The 20,894-nt window shown below is 38.7% G+C and overlaps 2 protein-coding genes across 2 annotated transcripts; both read left to right on the top strand.

Annotated features, from left to right (window-relative positions):
* Positions 1 to 28: 28 nt before the first annotated feature.
* mfsd2al2 (major facilitator superfamily domain containing 2a-like 2) lies at positions 29 to 11,555 on the top strand (the record flags this gene model as incomplete). The annotated part of the gene is made up of 13 exons (XM_083769822.1): positions 29 to 46; positions 1,112 to 1,231; positions 1,822 to 1,946; positions 2,338 to 2,470; positions 3,919 to 3,997; positions 4,396 to 4,571; positions 5,444 to 5,534; positions 5,919 to 6,040; positions 8,039 to 8,122; positions 8,284 to 8,367; positions 9,838 to 9,950; positions 10,978 to 11,121; positions 11,381 to 11,555. The coding sequence occupies 13 exons, from the start codon at positions 29 to 31 to the stop codon at positions 11,553 to 11,555; spliced, it is 1,464 nt and encodes a 487-aa protein (XP_083625948.1).
* Positions 11,556 to 13,707: 2,152 nt separating this feature from the next.
* fkbp1aa (FKBP prolyl isomerase 1Aa) lies at positions 13,708 to 19,134 on the top strand. The gene is made up of 5 exons (XM_083768960.1): positions 13,708 to 13,819; positions 13,932 to 13,979; positions 15,604 to 15,716; positions 16,116 to 16,290; positions 18,079 to 19,134. Exons 1-4 carry the CDS (start codon positions 13,783 to 13,785, stop codon positions 16,245 to 16,247), a joined length of 330 nt encoding a protein of 109 aa, XP_083625086.1. The 5' UTR covers positions 13,708 to 13,782; the 3' UTR covers positions 16,248 to 16,290; positions 18,079 to 19,134.
* The last annotated feature ends 1,760 nt before the right edge of the window (positions 19,135 to 20,894 follow it).

The following is a 20,894-nucleotide window of genomic DNA, read 5'->3' as shown; positions in this document are numbered from 1 at the left end:
TAAATGTCACTTAATTATTTTTCCTACTATGGAATCCAATAGGCAGGTAGGAGGTGTTCTGAAAAATGCTGTTTTTTTTTATTTATGTTTATTGGTAGTAGGTTTTCAACAATGTAGTACAGTTTGAACATACTGTACCATTTCCTTTTTCTCCCTCACCCCATCCCTCCCCCCACAGCTATCGTCATCATTAAACAATATAAAAAATAACAATAATAATTGAGTACAGACACATAAAAACAACCATGTATATTTTACACATAATATGGACAGTAGGAAACGAAAATAATAATTTAAGTACAGATAACAAAAACAATATAAATAACAAAAAATAAATACAGTTATGAGTTGGGTTATTTGAGTTCAAAAGAGTCGCAAGTTATGTTGGAAAAGATTGTGTTGAATCGGAACGTTGTCATACACCACCCTCTATACACAGTTCTATCGTTATGAGGCAAAAAACGCACATAGTATTGGTTCAATTAGTCTGTCGGAAGTACCCTCAGAAAAATGCTGTTTGACCAGATTTAATTGTCATGGGGATTAGGGTTGGTTTATGTGTATAAAGGCCTCTTGTTGCCTAAAAAGCTTCAAGTAGATCAATTTTCTACCAGTAGTTGTTGTTCATTCACAAAGATGAGTTGTTTCAAGACCTTTGGAGATAACCTGCAAACTTTAAATATTAACTTACAGAACAAATGCAAAACAACTCGGTGTCAGAAGGTAAGATATATCTTTATCTTATAGTGTTTCCATTATATAAATCAAATCTGTGTTTTGACAGAAACGGATCTACCGTTGTCGGATGCAGCTAGCTGCCTTATTGACAGTATTATTGAAGCATCTTTCACAACCATGTCTGATATAGTGATATTGCTCTCCTCACTGTCTTGTAGCCTATTATGTGTTGCTTACCCAAAAATAATAACTTTGAGCTTGTTTGACAACCGTCTTACCATGGCAGATTGACATTTTTGTAAAAGTAAATGCATTAAAATAGATACACAATACACACAAAATTCTAAATATACAATCTAACTATGTACAATACATTGTGGTCTCTTAAAACTGGTTAAAGTGTGGTCCATTAAAACCTCTTGTGGTCATACAGGGGACAGCAGGCATCCCTTTGGCCACTAAACTGTTCTATGGGTTGGGTGGAGTTCCATATCAGCTAACAACAGTTGCTATGAATGTCTCACTTCAAATTTTCTTACTGGATGTTGTTCAGGTAAGAATTAAAGCTGACATACAGTTTAACAACAGGAGTGAAAGTGCTACATTACTAATTGATTTAAATCCATGAATGAATAGACTTTCACTTTATTCTTTTAAATTAATCCTATATTTAAAGATGCATATCACAGTAAGAATGTTTTATCCTTTAAATGAATGGAAGATGAAGAGAATGTTATCACCTCTGTTCGTGGCCTGACATGTAGTAGCAGGCCATATTTTAGAGATGAGGCCATTTAGCCATCACTGTTACCAGTTCTTTGTAGGTACAAAGACACACATCCCAGGACCGCAACCATCATGTAAAATATAATGATTTAGAGCACAGAAACAAATTATTTGAACTGAATGGTCATGCAGCATGCTTACATTTGGTTTTCAAGGTCACAGACAAGGACATGGTCAAATTAACATAATCATTAAAATACTATAAATTCCTTAGACCAAGCATGTTCACAATAATGTTGGCAATAACAATTCATAATCGCAACAAGAAAAACACTGGTGTTGGATTTTAACATCAGCTGAAAGAGAGAGGCAGAGGAAAAAGAAGATAAATTTAAACACAGATGTATTTCTTTCCAGATGGAAGCCTTCTATGTGTCTATGATTCTGTTTGTGAGTCGGTTCTGGGACGCTGTGACTGACTCACTGGTTGGATATCTGGCGAGCAGAAGTAGATGGACACACATTGGTAAATTCATGCCATGGTGAGTGGAGCAACCTTACATTCCATTTTGAGTGCAAGTTTAAAGGCACCAGTATTATATTCAAAAAGAGCACTTTTGTTCAATAGTAGTTTTTGAAAGACAAAACAAAAATAATAAACAGTTCACTCACGTTGACGTGGACATGACTTATACTTAGACAGGACTATGGTATTACACATTAGTTTGACACTTATGTCATACATGTGTAAGTAGTGTACAATAGTATTCAGAAAAAAAAGTACAACCTCTCATCGCCAAGAAGCCACATAAGACTAACCAAAATATACAGTATATAAATAATAATGTACATGTAACTCAAGTTTGCGTCTGAGACTGGATAAAAGGCATGCTGTTGTGGACAGTAATGTGGACAGTAATGTGTGTGATGCAGGGTGATTCTGTCCACGCCGTTTGCGGTTCTGTCCTACATCCTGCTGTGGTTCGTGCCTCAGGGCAGCATGTCGCAGGCTGTCTCCGTCCCATGGTTCCTCACTACAGCCTGTCTGTTCGAGACCATCATGAGTGTACGGTCTGCTTAATTCCATCCTTACTTCTTTCCTTCCTTTCTTATTGCTTTATGTCTTTACTTCCATCTGCCTCTTTAAAGAAGAAAAAAATATATATACCGGTATACAGTAGTATATGTTATCTTCTTCAGGCCAGTAATATCCAAACACAGTTTCCTTTTAACTGTGTTTTTAAGCACCTTTAGAGAGAGAACATTATTATGCATTCATATATGGGTGACAATCACATTTAATTGTAGGCTACCTCTCAATCTGCAACCTGTCATCTTTTTTATAATGTACCATGTTGCTCTTTGTGTCACCATGGTGACACATTCTTTTTTTGAACAACATTCCCGTGCCAATCTCACTTGCAAGTTGTTCCCTGGCACTGTCACCATGACGACTGACTGTGGTACCCTGAGTTTTACCTCTCCATCCATTAACTGTTACAACACCCCCTACGCAGTAACATCCTCTGTGTTAATTTATACACTTATTAATTCAATTATCCATCCATCCAATAATCCATTCCCCTGTGTATTTACTTATGACGTATTTTAATGTCTGTCAGATTATTGTTACATTTTCCAGTGTTTCGTCTCATCAGTGCGTGTCTATTGGAGCTGGGCAATTATTAACCAATTATTAACCAATCGTGAAATGGAAGTACTGATATAAAGAAGGAAGGACCTATAACATAAAATTCAACTTTTTCAATTTCTTTTGTGTTTTTGGGGCTCCCATGTGTGTTTTCTATCCCCACAAATAACCAATTTTGACCAATCAGGCCTTCATGTCATATGGGTGTTTTAATGGAAATTGCTCTCAGAAACGGCTCATCTGATTTTGGCCTCATCGTGATGTCATCAATGTCACCCTACTTTGTATAATTCCTCCTCTTCTTCAGTCTTCAGTTGCAAATTTGCATTTCCACTTTGTTTACAATGTCCACCATTGTTGATTTTCCAAGCTGGCATGGAATGGAAACAAACCTGGTTTTATCTAGCATGAGTATTATAATGACTCAAATATTAAATAATCTGCATATCAGCACCCTCTCCACCTCAGGACAGTGTGGTACTGCAGCTAAAACGGCTTTCAAAGTCCAGAAAGAATTGACAAGGCCTGGTTATGTCAGAGTGGTGATTGAGGCTCAAACCATTAGAAATAACTTTGAGGGACATAGACAATATGATTATTAAATATTAAAAGCAGTTTTAAAATGCATGTTATTTGCGCTTTAACAGATAAAATATAACTTGATATATGAGTGGCTGAAATTGGCAACCCCGTTTATTAAAGATCTGGAGAGACAGGGAGACCCATGTTACTGAACAAACTATATAATGAACTCTATATAACAATGATTACTTTCACCTTTCAATAATGGATGTTTTGTTTTAACCCCAAAAAGATCACCCTGCCTTTAAAAGAACAGTGTGTGTCTCTCCATCCATTAACAGTGTTACAACGTGCCCTACCTCTCTCTAAACATGTTCCTGGGTGGAGACCAAAGAGACAGAGATTCCGCCACAGCGTACAGTAAGTACAGTAAGACCTCCTCTGTCTGTCTGTCTGTCTGTCAATGAAGCCTGCAGACATAGCCTATAAACGTTTCATCAGAAAGTAGGCTGCGCTGCAACTATCGTGTAACGATTATTATTATATCGATTACCTTTTTGACTACTAGAATAATGGAGAAGTGTTTTTTAAATATATTTTACAAAATTATTGCAAGTATCGCAACTTATTTTACGCTTTGTTGCACGGTGCATTGTGAGCTTGTAGATCGGCTATTTTATCTATTTTTGAACTAATTCATAATTTATTATTTCTTTAAATGATCGATTATTGATTATTCTTTATAATCAATTAAGTGGATTAGTTTAATTAACTGTTGCACCCCAATCATGACACTTCTCCCTGCTTCTTTTTGACAGGGATGGGTGTGGAAATGATAGCGATGCTGGTGGCCTCACTGATCCAGGGTCAGGTTGTTGCTGTGTACAACACAGAAAGAGAGGGGGCGTGTCAACAGCAACTGGTCCAGAGTCAGGGAATATTCCAAACTACAGCGCCTTCACCGGCAGCACACACCGATTCACTACAGACCACGGTATTGATAGTAATATATGCCATTTAGTACTTCAAATACAGCCAGGAACCTGGTCACGGCAGATTAGATTATTGGAAGTAAAATCTAAATTGTTTTCCTGTAGCCTACAGTTAATAACTAAAGAAGGGCAATAACAAGGCAGCTGATGTATTGTATGCAACACAGCTGCAGCAAATTGCACATTAGCAAATGGACCCTCATCCTGGCGGTATTGTCCATTTGGTTACATTAGTGACAATGTGAAAACACAATAGCCTACCTGTGACTACTGCCTGTGCTTGCTCATTGACACACATTATATAACCAACCTTTGGTTGCCTTTTTATACTCTTGAGTTACAAATTGGTTAATTAAAACTGAGGATTTTACTGTGTAACCTTGGCTGTAAACTCTACCTAAGATGAACAGTACTCTCCCCTTTCTCTAGCAGTCGAACAGCATTGCTTTAGCACAGCCTTTAGCATAGTCACAGGGATATCTAGTTACCCTATAATTTACTTTTCTTACCTCAACAAAGGCATTGTTCAACCTGTGCGTATGCATGTCTTTGGCGCACACAGATGCATGAGTAGCTGAACGCACTGCAAGTTTACAGCTTCTCAGGCAATGGTATTAAACAGGGTTGACATGACATGTAACAGCATTGTGGTAATTGTATTATTGCTCCAAATGTAATGCATTACACTGCATGTAAAAAAGAGCCAATTTAAATGCCAGGGACAAACATTTAATAGACATTGAAAGGTAGTAAGGGCAGTTATTTCAGGAAGGTGATCTGTGGTGTGCGTGCATGCGTTTGTACACAGAGTTAGATTAGCACTGACAGAGTACATTCTCAGAGTTAAATTCACACTCAACGTTTTACTGTGCAGAAAAAGGCCTTCCTGACTTCTGCTCTGGTCATGGGCGCATTGTTCTTCCTCTGCAGTCTGCTCGTCTTCCTCGCGGTCAAGGAGCAGCAGGGTGAGTCCAATGTTATCATTCCTTCATAGTAGTTTGCTGTTTGATGCTCTCATTCACACTAACAGCAATCTGAGAACCTATCGGAAAATAAAGGAGAAACAGCGCCCTCTTTTCATTTGAATTTGCTGTTAGTCAACAGTCTGTCTCGAGAGACTACACTACACTAACAGTGACAAAAGACCACATGAATGATAATGAGTAAGGCCATTTCGTTGCGGTCAGACAGAAACCTATTATCTCCATATTCTAACTTTTGGAGTTGTTTTTTTCCCCCCGTAAACTTGATCATTAGTTTTAGACATGAGGTTTCCATTTCCACCCAACAGAGATGTATGATGTATGTTTATTGGATTTAATTGAATTTGTTTTGTTTTTTATCTTCAGCCCCCATCTGTTCACATGAGAAAGTGCAGTTGTCTTATCTCACATCTGTTAAGATGCTGCTGTTCCACGTTCCTTATCAACGACTGGTCCTTGGTTTTGTCTTCAGCGCTGTTGCATTCCAGGTAAACGTACATTCTAAGCAAGATTTATACTTTGTCGTATGGCCGTGTGGCATGCCAAGAATAGGCTGGTTGACCTACAAGCTCACAAAGCATCACATCCGCAACACATTGTGCTTAAGTTTTACGGGTCAGATATTTTTGCAATGCAACGTCATATGACAGAGCATAAATTAAGCTGTACTGTCACATTCACTCTTATTTCTCTCAAAAGTTGCTTAATAACAATAAATCACACAAAAGATGCAAAAATATTTAATGTGTTATTGTACCTGTATGTACATATTTTCACACTTTTACTTTGGATCCGTCTGGATTCTTTTGGATTTATGTTTTTCAGTGTTTGTGCCTCGATCTCCTCCATAGTCCACTAGATGTCCTACGTTCCCTCACTGTCACTCAGAAGCACACTTTGCTTAATGGCCTTACTTAGTTGTCTCCACCAGGCCGAAGGCATGGGGGGAGAGTATGTTTTGCACTCCGTCCGTGTGTCCGTCCGTGTGTGTGTCCGTGAGCAGCTAATCTCCGGCACCGTTAACCCGGTCGATGCCAAATTTTGCACACACACTCCCTGGATGCCAACGATGAACCTCTGCCCCAAAATTTCCAGAACGGCCTGTTATAGCGCCACCAGGAGGCCGCTTTGTGCAAAACAAGTTTTTGCACAGTACACCTACAGATTTTGTCCAAACATCGCGCAAATTGGTAGACAGTCTCTCTAGAGCCATTCAACGAAACGGGTCTTTCAGATTTCTCAGACTCCATCCTGATTGGTTAAGATTGGCTTCCAAAGTTCACAGGAGTGCTCAGTTTCAAACAAAATGCTGCAAATCATGAACACATCGCGTGATTTCCGTGAAATTGTGCACGCACATTCCCACTAGGCCGAGGAAGAAATGCCACATGAACAATTTCAACTCAGCCTCAAGGTGGCGCTATAACTGGCCGAAAAGTGTTTTTACCTCTAATTTTCATTGTTTTGTTCCACTTTTGCTGTGGCAATGTAAACGTCACACACACACACACCCAAACAAACATGTTTAAATTACTCCTAAACATTTTGCCAAACATCACACACTCTCCTATCCTCCTGGTGGAGACCTGTGCCCAGAAGGGCACTTTTTCTAGTTTAGACTTTATTTGTGTGTGTGTGTGTGTGTGTGTGTGTGTGTGTGTGTGTGTGTGTGTGTGTGTGTGTGTGTGTGTGTGTGTGTGTGTGTGTGTGTGTGTGTGTGTGTGTGTGTGTGTGTGTGTGTGTGTGTGTGTGTGTGTGTGTGTGTGTGTGTGTGTGTGTGTGTGTGTGCGGGTACGTACTTACCGTGTCTCATCATCAGTCTTGTCCTGTGTCCTGCCTGTCAACCACCCCCCCCCCCCCCCCCCAGTCGCCTTGTTATCCAATCCTCTTGTTTCCATGTTAATTCTGGTTCATGTCTCCTCCAGCTGTGCTTCCTCCTGTGAGTAATCCATTCCCCTGTGTATTCATGAATGTCGGTTATTTTAATGTGTGATCATCATCTAATTTCCCAGTCTTTCATCTCATCAGTGTGTGTCTATTGGAGCTGGGCAATTATTAACCAAAAGTAAATAGAAGCTGACATTTAAAACCAATAACCAACTTAATCTAGCTCATACAGGCTAATCTAATAGTTTATATATTATTATATAAACAAATCGATGTTTTTGTAACGGACAAAATTAATTAGTCTGAGTAACCACTGAAGCCCTGCATTCTACTTTGGTGCGATGGTATTGGTGGCTATTTTCACTAGGGTTGTTATATTCGAGCCAAACGTTTGTGTGATATTGCTTTTGAAGTCATATTACCCCGCCCTAATGTCTATGATTCATGTCAGCCTGTACGCTGGACTTGTTGATGTTCTTTGTTTGAACTCCCTGTAAAGCACTTTAATCTGTAATTCTGCCTCTGTCTCTGAACCTGCTGCTTTGCTACCCTGTGACAGGAACATTAATAATTGTCAGATTATTTCTGCCTTATCTCAGATGTCCTTGGGTAACTTTGCACTGTTCTGCACTCATGCAGCTGGCCTGGGGTCCCAGTTCCAACACCTTCTATTGGTTCTTCTGGTGAGATGTGCCCATCATGTCACACTGAAGAATTACCTTCCATGTCTTATTTATAATCTGCTTTCATGGACTATCCATTACAAAGCTTTACAAACTCATTGAGGATTTCATGTAATTATTATAATTTTTAAATAAAACAATGTCAATCCTTGTTTTTATAGGTTGCCGCTTGCATAGCACTTCCACTATGGCAAGCAGTTCTCATACGAATCGGCAAGAAGACCACAGTTATCATTGGGCTATCAGTAAGCTAGCATGGAAGATCTACTGCTTGTACAATAATTCAGCAAATTGTTATTGTCTCCACCAGGCCGAAGGCGTGGGGAGAGAGTATGTTTTGCACTGCGTCCGTGTGTGTGTGTGTGTGTGTGTGTGTGTGTGTGTGTGTGTGTGTGTGTGTGTGTGTGTGTGTGTGTGTGTGCGCGTGTGTCCGTCCGTTACCAGCTAATCTCCGGCACCGTTGGCACGATCCATGCCAAACTTTGCACACACACTCCCTGGATGCCAACGACGAACCTCTGCCCCAAATATTCCTCAACGACCTGTTATAGCGCCACCATGAGGCAGATTTAGGCAAAACACATTTCTGTAGATTACTCATACACATTTCATCCATACATCACACAATTCGGTACAAACTATCTCCATAGTCATGTGATCAACACGGATCTGCACCATTTCCCATCTTCCATCCTAATTGGCCAAGATTGGCTTCCAAAGCTCACATGATTGGTCCGTTTCAAACAAAATGCCACAAATCACAAATGCAGTGTGCAATTTGTGAAATTATACACGCACATTTCCACTAGGCCGAGGACGACATGCCACTAATCTTTTTCCAAATCAGCCTCACGGTGGCGCTATAACAGGGCAATTCCTGTCTTTATCTATAACTGCATCATCAGCGCACTCCCTAGAGGCCATGGAAAAACATTTTCCCTGCATCCCTCCACATCTGCCGGTTATAGCGCCACCATGAGGCCGATTTCTGGAAAACACATTGTTTATGTTAGTCGCACAGATTTCATCCAAATCTCACGTAAATCGGTACACATGATCTCTGTAGTCATGTGATCAAGACGAGTCTGTTGGATTTCTCAGATTCTACACTGATTGGCTAAGATTGCCTTCCAAAGTTAACAGGAGTGGCCCGTTTTGTACAAAATGTCCCGCTCATCCAGAATTCTATATCCTCAGAGATGCTATGAGTGATCTGGCTCTGCATTTCCTCAACAAAATGAAGACAATTGTTGCAACAACAAAAAAAAAGTTTATATTACTCCTAAACATTTTGCCAAACATCACACACACACACACACACACATACATTCTATTTTATTTTTAATTCCCTTTTCTCCACATTGCCTGTTGGAAAATATGCAAATTCAAATATCACAATATTTTGGGCAAAATACCTCTATCAATATTGTGACGATAATACTGTATGACGATACATTTTCTTTTACATAAAAAAAAGTTACGATAGCAAAAATAGCAGATCTACAAGCTCACAACATGTTGCAATGTGATGTGTTGTGTGCTTATAGATCGGCTATTTTCAAGTGTTGACTTTTTTGTATGAAATCTAGCGAATCAATTGCTTAACACCAGGAAAAAAACATTTATGACATGTCACTATATTAACGATATCAGTCTGCCAATATCAATATAATATAGAATACAGTATTACCCATGTGTGTTTATGTGTGCTGTAGATCTTCATTCCGGCAGTGATAGTTATTGCCTGCATGCCCACTAACCTGCCAGTCTTCATGATGATGTGTGTGCTGATGGGATGCAGCCTGGCCACCCTGTTTTTACTTCCCTGGTGAGTCAGCGATCACAGGACACGGTGCAGAGATGCCCTGCTTTCTAGCAGTGGTGGAACAAGTACTGTTTTGGTTGTTTTACTTAAGTAAAAGTTGCAATGCCACAGTGTAAATACTCTGTTACAAGTAAAAGGCCTGTTTAAGATTTTACTTGAGTAGAAGTACTTTTGGGATCAAAATATACTTTACTTACGTTTATGAAAATAGTTGTGACTTGTGACCTGCAAAGTGGGGCATTAATCTGCAACGTTACTGACTAAAGCAGTAGCAATTATGGAGTATAAAGTAGTAAGTACAGTATTTGCCTGAGCAGTGGAGTAAAAGTATAAAGTATCAAAAATGGAAATATTCAAGTAAAGTAAAAGTACCTCAAAATTGTACTTGAGCTCAATACTTGAGTATATGTACTTAGTTACTTTCCATGTCTGCGTTTTAGGCCCCTGTCTGCCCGAATTAGAATCAAAGAACAATTCTGCCCATGTATGTTTCACATGGACTCAATGCTGCCCGGAAGGCTGTCTGAGGAATGACAGATCTATTTTGTCAGGTGGTCAGTCATTCTAAGCATTCTAAGCATGGGGTGGCAGTGCCTCGAGGTACAGCAGAGCAGCCACAGCCACTAGGGAATCGGATGGTTCTCTCTGTCGAAGTGACCTTGAGTAAGACACGGAACCACTGAGTGCTCCTGATGAGCAGGTTGGTGCCTTGGCAAGGTTGCCTCCACCGTGTGAATATGTGTGAAAGGGTGAATGTAATGCACATTGTAAAGGCACTATATAAATGCACCATTTAACATACACAGTGTGTTATGCTTCTGTACTGGTCCTTGAGAGGGTTCCTGGGAGTGCCCTGCTAAATGATTGAGATTTTTCATATTGGAGACCCAGAGACAAAAATCATATCAAATGGAGGTCTGTGGCCTAATGATACATGTAGAACTGGAGGTCCTTGAAATTGAAACGTTTGAGAATAATTGTACTGTTGTATGCTGGTTGAAATCTGATTTGCAAGCTTATCTACATTTAGGTCCATGCTGCCAGATGTTGTAGATGACTTTGCCAAGACAAATCCCTCCTGCCAGGACCTGGAGCCACTATTTTTCTCCTGTTATGCCTTCTGCAGTAAGCTTGGAGGGGGCCTGTCTGTTGGAATATCAACCATGACATTGCAGTGAGTCAAACTTAACGGTGTCAACTCAATTCATTTAAAACTTTAATCCAGGCACTCAGGGTATCCATAGAGTACTATACAAATCATCATAGACACAACACAAATAAAATAAATTAAACTAACCGATGAGAATGATTGTGTTTGCAAGCAACACCGTCATTTCCTATCGGCAGAGTATACTAGTTTAGGCTTAAATCATGTGTCTGCCTACTTGGTTCAGTGTGTATATTAATTAGTCTTATGTTCTCCTGCCCTGCAGTTTTGCGGGCTACACAGCTGGATCATGTGACCCAGGCGATAGTGTTGTGATGGCTTTGATTATACTGTTCTCACCGGTGGCCATTGTGCTGCTGTTGGTTGGATTGGTCTTCTTCCATTTCTACCCGATCAATGAAATGCAACAGGTCCAGACACAACTGACCACAATGCAGTGAGTTTGTTTTGCTTGAGTTTAGATTTAGATTTAAGTATGAACATGTGTCTGTCATCTTAGTTACTTTGAATTTATTCTGTACACACTCTTAACCACTTCAACCCTATACTACGGTACGTAGTTGACCTGGGTCCCCCAGTGTTCTATACTACTGTAGGTCTGCTGTCTTTTCCCTCTAAATCTCCAAACTCACAATGGTAGATTGTTCCAGAATAGGGACGCTATAATTCAAGTGGTTAAAATGATACTTTAACCAAACCTATAATAATCATCTAACAATGTGTTCTTAATTAATAATAACCTTGTTAATAATAACCATAACAAAAATGTTTTTTTTCCTTCATCAAGACCAGAAGTTGCATCTTTACCAGAAGAGAGGGTACAGCTGCAACCACAGTCCAGTGGGAAGTCAAATATGAAACAAAATCTAAAGTCACATCCAGCCATGAAGACTGGAATCTTGCACAGATCAAAATCTTTGCCATATCGTCACAGCAACAGCAATCAGAAATATTCCGCTAATTTGAATAACCTGTCAAAATGCTCTTCTGTAAAACACAGCATGTCTATGTGTGTTTCTCGGTCAAATTCACATCCACAATGTCACAAACAGAGGGTCCATTCATATCAGCAGCAGCCATCAAAACCTAAAGACAGTAAAACCTCTTTTGAGTATATCTCTGGGTCTTCTTTATCTGATAGGTCAAAGGTTAAATCCAAAGTCACATGGGTTTAACTAGGGAGATTGTTGGGGACTCTTGGGGAGTAGACAGGACCTGATGAAGATCAAACATTGTTCTCATATCAAGAATTAAATAAAAAGTAAATCACACTTGGGAACACACACACACACACACACACACACACACACACACACACACTATAACAATCCAAGTGAGGGTATTTCGGCTGTCAAATAATTGTATATTTAAATCTTAAAAATGCTGTCAGAAGAAATAGAATGTATTCTGAATACATTCACCAGCAGTAGATCTAGTGCTCGCCCCCAATCCTAGCTCTGACGATGTAGCCTACATAGCAGCTCACAAGGGCAAGGCTGGCTCTCTGTGGGGGTGGGGGTGGTGCATAAGCAGAGCATGAATGTGGGGCATGATGATGGTGTGTGGATGGATGGATGTGTGGGCTGAGGATGAGAGAGACAGAGCTACGTCAAACACACGCAGATAAACTGAAACAAGCTATTCGGCTTCCAAAATAAAAGCTTGAATTATAAATTGATTGATTGATTGAAATATTTATTAACAGTTTGTAGAATTTACAGTACATTTTAAGCACAAACTCAATACAAAGACTGTCAACTGTGAGTGGACGACCCAATTAAGCATTACACTTGTTTACAACAGGGTCCACATTGTTCAATTCATCAAAACATTTAAAGACATACAAACATTTAGAGTCATACAAATAGACATTTCTATGTAGCTAAAGAACAGAACAGTAATTCATCATAATGGGAAGCAAAAAAGGGAAAAGATACAATATACAGTGAGGGAAAATGGGGTGGGGGGGATTCAGATTTTACAGAGGCCAGTTTCGAATTGCAGCCATCCGTAGGTGCCCTTTGAGAGCGGTTTTGAAGGAGTCAAGGGATTCACATGTCTTAATGACTGTTGGTAGGGCGTTCCACATTTTGGTGGCATAGGAGCGAAAATAATTTAGTCCCTTGTTTGTGCTGAATCTGGGTTGTACAAGTTTGTTGCACTCCCTCTGGTGTTGTGGGTGTGGACTTCGTTTACATTAAGGAAGTATTTATGGTTTCTAATACTAACTAACACTAACTATCTATCTATCTACACATTTCCTTTTAAGTAATACATTTCCGTTTTAATAATGATATAATAATTATAATAAAAAAGTATTTTTAATAAAAAGAGCAAAACGTGTGTGTGTGTGTGTGTGTGTGTGTGTGTGTGGGGGGGGGGTGCGTGTGTGTGCGTGCGTGTGTGTGTGTGTGTGTGTGTGTGTGTGTGTGTGTATTTTTTTATGTATTTCCAAAGAAATAAAGAGAAAAAATATATATAGTTTTATTTATATAGTAGTATTTCCTAAAAATAAATAAAGGTGTAGTTATGTGAGATAAATATTTAGTTTTACTCTGAAACTCAAGTAACCGGAAGCTGCTTTATGGTTCAGCTGGTGAGACAAACCAAGGAAGGAAAGGAAGGTAAAGAAACCAAACGAGGAAAAAAATAGGCTCGGGAGAGAAAATGGGAGTCGAAGTTGAGACCTTATCCCCGGGAGACGGTAAATATTTATAACCCATTTATTCGTCCCGTTATTACGGCACATGTTATGTTCGCACTTACTCATAATTTCGTTTATTTAAAAAATGTTGTTTTGTTTCTTTTACATACAGGACAGACGTTTCCGAAGAAAGGACAGCAAGTCGTCGTTCACTACGATGGTGAGGCCCCAATTCATGCCTCGCAGTACGACGGTGCCGCTCGCGACAAAAAGCACAAATCTACAAGTCGACAACGCGTCGCCAAGCGACGTATGCGGGATGCCTTGTCAGCTTGTAGATCTGCGTTTTATGGCCAGCGACCGCTTTTGTTTCGCTTAGCTAAGGTTAGCATTAGCACGAGAGCTAAGGCTTCGCTTAGCTCAGGCTTAGCTGCTAAGCTCCAGCCTGAGGCTGTTAGTTTCCGCATTCCGCGGCGGTGTTTTTTAATTAACGACAACAAATGAACACGGTGGATGAGGATGAGATTAATGTACATTTTAATGTTATAAAACCTTACTGTCCTCATGAGTCAATTTATTCTACAGCACATATTATATTAAACCCTTGTGAAATAAAACGATAGTCCCTGTCTGATCATCTGTCAGATTCAACACCAAAGTGAATTGACATTCAAGAGCATTTCAAAACTATATTCATTATAATGCTACTTCATTAAATACATACACATTAATTTTCATATTTGCAAATCCCTTGACTACAGGAAATCGACTTTCATTGCACTTAGACCTGTAATATATTTGCAAATCCATTGACTACACTAAATCGAGACCTCTGACGCGTTATTGTCATTTCCAGAATACATCTTGTTAGGTTTCATTTGATTGGCACTTCTGATCTTGAATCAGTGGCACTATTAAACTCGTTCTTCATTAACAATATTTTTGATCTCTTGACTGTACTGTGTGGATGGCTATTGGTGCTTTTGCAGAATATTACACAATGCTATTTTTTCTTATGTATGGGTAAAGGAATATAATAGAAAGTCCGTTCAGAAAATGACAACTATAATAATGTAATGCAGGCCTTACAAACCAGTAAAATACAACATTTATGCCACTTCATTATCCAAAATCCCAGACGATATCTAGTTTCATATCATGGTATCAATATATCGCTCAGCCCCGGCTGTAACAGTGCTGGAAGTAGAGTAGACTTATGATCTACCTTCACATTCAGCCTCTTTCAGTGTTTATCATAGTTTGTGGCAAATTCCTGGGAAAGCATCTGTCGTTTTTAGATTTTAGCGTTAAAAAATAGCAGATATACAAGCCCACAGCGCCTCACTTGCCGAGTTGACGCAATGTGAAGCAAACATTTTTAACTACGGAGGTCCCTGTTGGAACAAAATATTTTAGATAGGGGTCTGCAGCCAAATACATACAATTTTGGTGGTCCTTGACTTGAAATAGGTTCATTTTTCAGAAAACTGACATTTTTAGAAGCAGCCTCATCTCGTCTTATATTAAGACACATTGGTTGGGGCTTAACCAGAAATACCATGGAGGGAGAAGGCTACTTTCGTTCAATCTTCGCTGTTTTGTTTGTAGTTTTCTAATCTGTATTCGTGCACAATTTGTGTCAGGGATCCTATGTCTAGGTAAGACATGACCTTTGACGTGATCTTAATATATCGATAGAAGAACAGGGAGACAAAATACTACCACCCCAATTGTAAAAGTTATATTGTATTAACAATACAGATTGGACAAAATTACATTTTATTTAATTAAAAAAAAATAAGTTACATAGTGCCGCTTTAACCAGCTTTCTTTTCTTTTAACAGGCAAGTTGACAAATGGCAAAAAGTTTGACTCCTCGCGAGATCGTGGAAGGCCTTTCAAATTCAGGATCGGACAAGGGGAGGTGATTCGTGGCTGGGAGGAGGGCGTAGCAAAGGTACATGTGATATGTATGGTCGCTGTCAGTCAGAAACGTATCTCCATATTTAATCTTTTCGTTTTTTCATAAATTAATGCCCTATTTTGTATTTAGTCGAATGACGATGTTGATCAAGTGTCTTGTAGATCTGATATTTTTTCTATTTTTAATAACATGCCCAAAATATGGAGGCCAGGCTGAAACTTAAATGGTGGGCATTATAAATATTGAACCAATAAAAATGATTAACAAGAGGTTGTTATTAAAAAGAAATAACTACAAACGTTATTTTTTCCATTTCATGAAAAGTTTCTTAACTTAATACAACACTTAATCCCGAAAGATCATTTCTTGCCGCGACACAACATGCTACAGATCACTACAATGAGTCTATCCTGCTTGCCATCACATCCACAGATGAGTGTTGGCCAGCGTGCCAAGCTGACCTGCACCCCTGACTTTGCTTATGGAAAGAACGGCCACCCGGGCGTCATCCCCCCCAATGCAACTCTCATCTTTGAGGTGGAGTTGCTTGGCCTGGAAGTCTGAAGGCTCTGCACTCACTTTGTATAATTCCACTCAAATTTTCAGGGTAAGGATTGAAAGTTTAACCAATTTACAATTTAGGCATTTAGCAGACGCTCTTAATCCAGAGCGACTTACATTTAGGCAAGAACAAAAGCATGGGAATACATCACATAAAAGCATTTATCATGAAACATGCGTAAGCTAAGAAGGTAACAGTGGAATATCTATATGATGAAACCACTTCTTTAACCCTATACGTGGACGACCAGAGGCCCCTTCGGTTTTTTCCCACTACACAAAATCTTGCTCACAATGCTTGTCGTCTGCTGTTTTTGATGAACGTTAACCTGTTATGACATGGCCAAGAATAGGGATGCTAGGCAGGTGGATAATGTGTTGTATAGTCAGTTTGTCATGATGTACTTGAAGTGTAAAGTGTAAAATATTGTCAATTGTTATCTGTTTTTAGTGAGCAACGGGATGTAGTGATTTTGTTTTCTCTCTCTCTATTCACTTTTATTGCATGACTGAACAGGACTCATAATTGCACTTCATTGCATAAACAAAGTGAACAAGGCGGATGCTCGCTCACGTTGCACCGTCATTGGTGACCTATCAAACTCTGTGGTGCTGGAGATCTTTTCAAATTCAAAGAGTAATATAACATGAAGAGAAACCTTTCCCAAAACTAGTTAACGGGATTAATTTCATTGTCATATGTACTAGTAGCTATATATAGCTTTGTTCGTGTTTTATGTGTTAATAGTGACCATGGGCCTGTTATTTATTTAAGCACCTCAGAATCACACCTTGGAGTCGTGCTGAAATTTAAAGCAGGACTGACCTCAGAGTAAACATGGTGCATAGTTATAAAGCTTCCTGCACTAATTTTAAGCCATTTTGTATTTTGAGAATCAATCACGGTTTAACCTTTTCCCGCTTATAAGTGCTATGCATTTAAAAGTGTAATGTTCATCTCCATAGTTTGATTTATAAAATTGAGACAACAGCACCACTGTATGTGTATATAGGCTGTAGCCTGTAGGCTGAAAAGTCTATTGTCAAAATTGATAAATCAATCTCATAAAATGATAGACTTTATCGATTTGCATACAAGGCTACACTGTAAGTCAACATTGTTTATCCACAACATTAAGGATTATGAATCCACAACCTATTTGTGCTGTCTCTTTGGATTCACCTTCGTGTCCTCATTTCTGCTCAGGGTAATGATTTCACATTGAGTGTGAACCAGATTTGCAACACTTTTTTCAGGCTTTTAGGAGCGATTTCCTCCTGAGAGGTTTTATAAATGCGGGCCCAGGGTTTTTATTCCATGAAACCTGGAAGCAATAACAGCTTACGGCTAGTTTGCGTTGCTACAGTCATTAGCACTTCCTTAGGCCTTTAGTTCAGTATTTCTTTAGTAGTACTAGTGCTAGTAACTCTAAATGGTCATGGTGTGTTTACAATATGAAGATTTCCCCTAAAGTTAAAGCTTAATAGGGATGCACCGATTGGAAATTCTGCACCGATACAGCTCAATGTGAAAAAAGAAACGTGTCAGAAAGGGAAAAAAAGCTAATATTGTGAAAGAATTTGAAAAGTGACAACATATTAATATCGCCTATTGACATTGGTGAATGTCATCCTATTTCCAAATATACAGACAAGGAAAGTGTGCATCCCTATAGCTTAATTCAGACTTTGTAGTAATGACATATTGCTTGCTGCCAAGAACTGATCTACAAGCAACAGTGGCTTGAATATCTGTTTTTGTTGGCAACACAATGAACTGTAAATCAATCTTTGATCACAGACCTGAAATACTTTTCGTTTCTCTTAAACGCAGGTTGACTCCTATCCGGGAACTCGGAGGAAAAGGTTAACAGATGATTCCTGCATAGGACCTTTGTCTAATAGTTTCACTACTTCACTCTTTCCATTTAGATATGATGTTACGTCACTTTGTGTTAAAACCTCATCCTCTAGATCCCATAACGTAGTGGTTCTCAAAAGTGGGGTCCATGGAGCCTTGGGTTTCCCTGAGGTAGTCCAAATGTACCCTTACAGGGTCTGTATCTCTGAGAGTGTATACAATTGTCTTTTGTTTATACTCTCACAGTTATGGAGGATTTTGAAATGAAAACGTTTGAGAACCACTGCCTTAAAGAGTCATAGGCCATACTTCCATGTATCATGTTATAGTCTTCTATGTATTTTTATTTTATGGTGATTGTTTTTTTTTCTTTTTCTTTTTTTGTAATTTGATTTCAAAATTGCTGACTGTAATCTGCCATCAGGATCATGTTTTGATAGTTTGGTAGTCTCATTCCTGTGGCTCTGTGTGGCCTTCCATTAGCAACTGTATTGATTGCGGGTATTAAATTGTCTTGAATAATGAAAAAAAATAAAATAATAAATGTCTGTTTCACATCAATCACAACTGATGATGAAATGTGGACATAAATTGAATTCTTGTGTGACACATCTTGCATTAGTCTTAATTTAAAAAAGAAAGGAGGGACTCATTACAGCAGAGGAATTAATTTAAAATATATGGCACAATATTGCTGTAATAAATTAACTACAGATTTCTTTATTGGTTCTATACTTCTAGCAGTTGGAAATATTAATATTTACTCTCGCAAGTCTTCAAAACCTGTTAGAGAAGACATGATTTTTATCATCTTTTGCTTTTCAGGTAAATGCCAAGACACAATTATTCAATAATTGCTCTGGCATAAGGTTTTAAAGTTGCATGACATGTTGACACAGTTTTTGCGCAACTCTTTTTCTGGGTTGTGCCCATAATTATTTCAACGAATTGTTTATGAAGCTGTGGAGGTTTTTAAAGCTGTACTGTAACCGTCCTCCACGCACATTAAAGACTGAACTTCTTCACAAACTCTTGTCATTCCTTCTGTTGGACATTTAGATACGGTATTAATATTATGTATTCACTTTTATACACTTTATATTGAGATATTGTATGTGGTTATTGGCAAAAGATTAATGCCAAGTTACTGAAACTTACAGTACATTAACAATTGTGTAAAACGTTAGACTGCAATATGCTGTATCTAACAAACCTTTGGTATCGATGGCATTCCCAGTTTCCAAATGTCTCATCCTGTCTCCACACAGTTGAAATGAGCCACTGCATCAACATATACAGTACATGTTTTGGAAATAAGAAAAAACATAATGGCCAGTAAGTGCAATTATTTATCATAAAGCGTATATGCATTCTATCACAGTATTCCAGCTGAATTGCAAAGTGTTGGCATAGATTTGAGTTTTGGCATATTACTAAGCGAAGGAAAAGAAACTAAAGGATTCCTTTAAAACAAAACGACTCATACATTGCTCCAGAATTATTTTATTTTAAGTCATTGAGGCATTAAACTGAACATCAATTTTGTGCTTTTGATTGCTTTGTAACATTTGTCTGTCATTCATTTACAGACTATCTTGCAGCCACATTGAATGAGTGTTAGCGTTTATTTATCTTTACTAGTTTTAAATAGTTAATAGTTTGCATCTGATTTTCAGTGCTGACAGCTGAGTAGGCCTATACTTGTTTTGTTGTTGTAAAGTTAGACAATGACACAAAAGCAATATTTAGTTTAGATGCACCAGCAATCTCAAAATATTTACATCTAGAGTCCCCTTGTCTAATGTGGCATGATTTTCACAAATCATTAAAAATCATTTGGGAAATTGGGGAAAATAACATTTCAGAATCTAGTTTATTACCAAGAATTTCTATGTGGCTATATTGAGATATGGAATTATTTGTTATTCCATCTTCAAGCTGAGAGAACCTTTTTACTTGCTTTGCTTGAACGCCACTATGCAGATGAAGGCCTCGTTTTGACCTTCAGTAGTATTGCCATTTGCCACAGACAGCAGATCAGTAAGCTCACAATGCAACGCATCCGCAATACATTGTGAGCTTATAAATCTGCTATTTCCGGCGAGCAATGTATACAACAATGTATAAATTGTCCTAAAGGAGAATTCCATGCTAGAATGCTTTCTTATCTTTCTTACCTTTCTTTGTAGTTGTTACGTCCCCACCAAAGAGGTCCAGGTGTTTTTTTGTGCAAAAGCTCCTTATTGGCTATTTCCCCTACCATAAGCCCTCAATGAATTGCATTGCATTGAATGGGAATTGAATGGGGCTATGGGGTGTTATGCTAATTCGCTTATTTCCATCGAAATAAGTAGTAAAGTGTGCCGCTTGGGATATTATTTACATTATGAAGAGAGGATATATACAAAGAAATTATAATTTTGAGCGATGGAAATAAGCGAATTAGCACAACACCCCATAGCCCCATTCAATTCCCATTCAATGCAATGCAATTCATTGAGGGCTTATGGTAGGGGGAATAGCCAATAAGGAGCTTTTGCACAAAATAACACCTGGACCTCTTTGGTGGGAACGTAACTACTACAAAGAAAGGTAAGAAAGCCTTTTAGTATGGAATTCTCCTTTAATGATTCATTCTTGGCTCTTGTGTGGGCGTGCAGGAGAGCTCTTGAGGTACAAAAGGTTCATTTATGTGAATACTGGTACATAAATGTTGGTATCAAAAGGTTCAAGATTCTAACAAGACTTTTCAGCTGGATGGAAGAATAATTGGGTAGAACATTTCTTGG

The sequence above is a fragment of the Protomyctophum parallelum genome, assembly GCF_964188405.1.
Source record: "Protomyctophum parallelum genome assembly, chromosome: 7".
NCBI lineage: Eukaryota > Metazoa > Chordata > Actinopteri > Myctophiformes > Myctophidae > Protomyctophum > Protomyctophum parallelum.
Note: the sequence above shows the minus strand (reverse complement) of the source record. Positions and strands in the feature narration are given on the sequence as shown.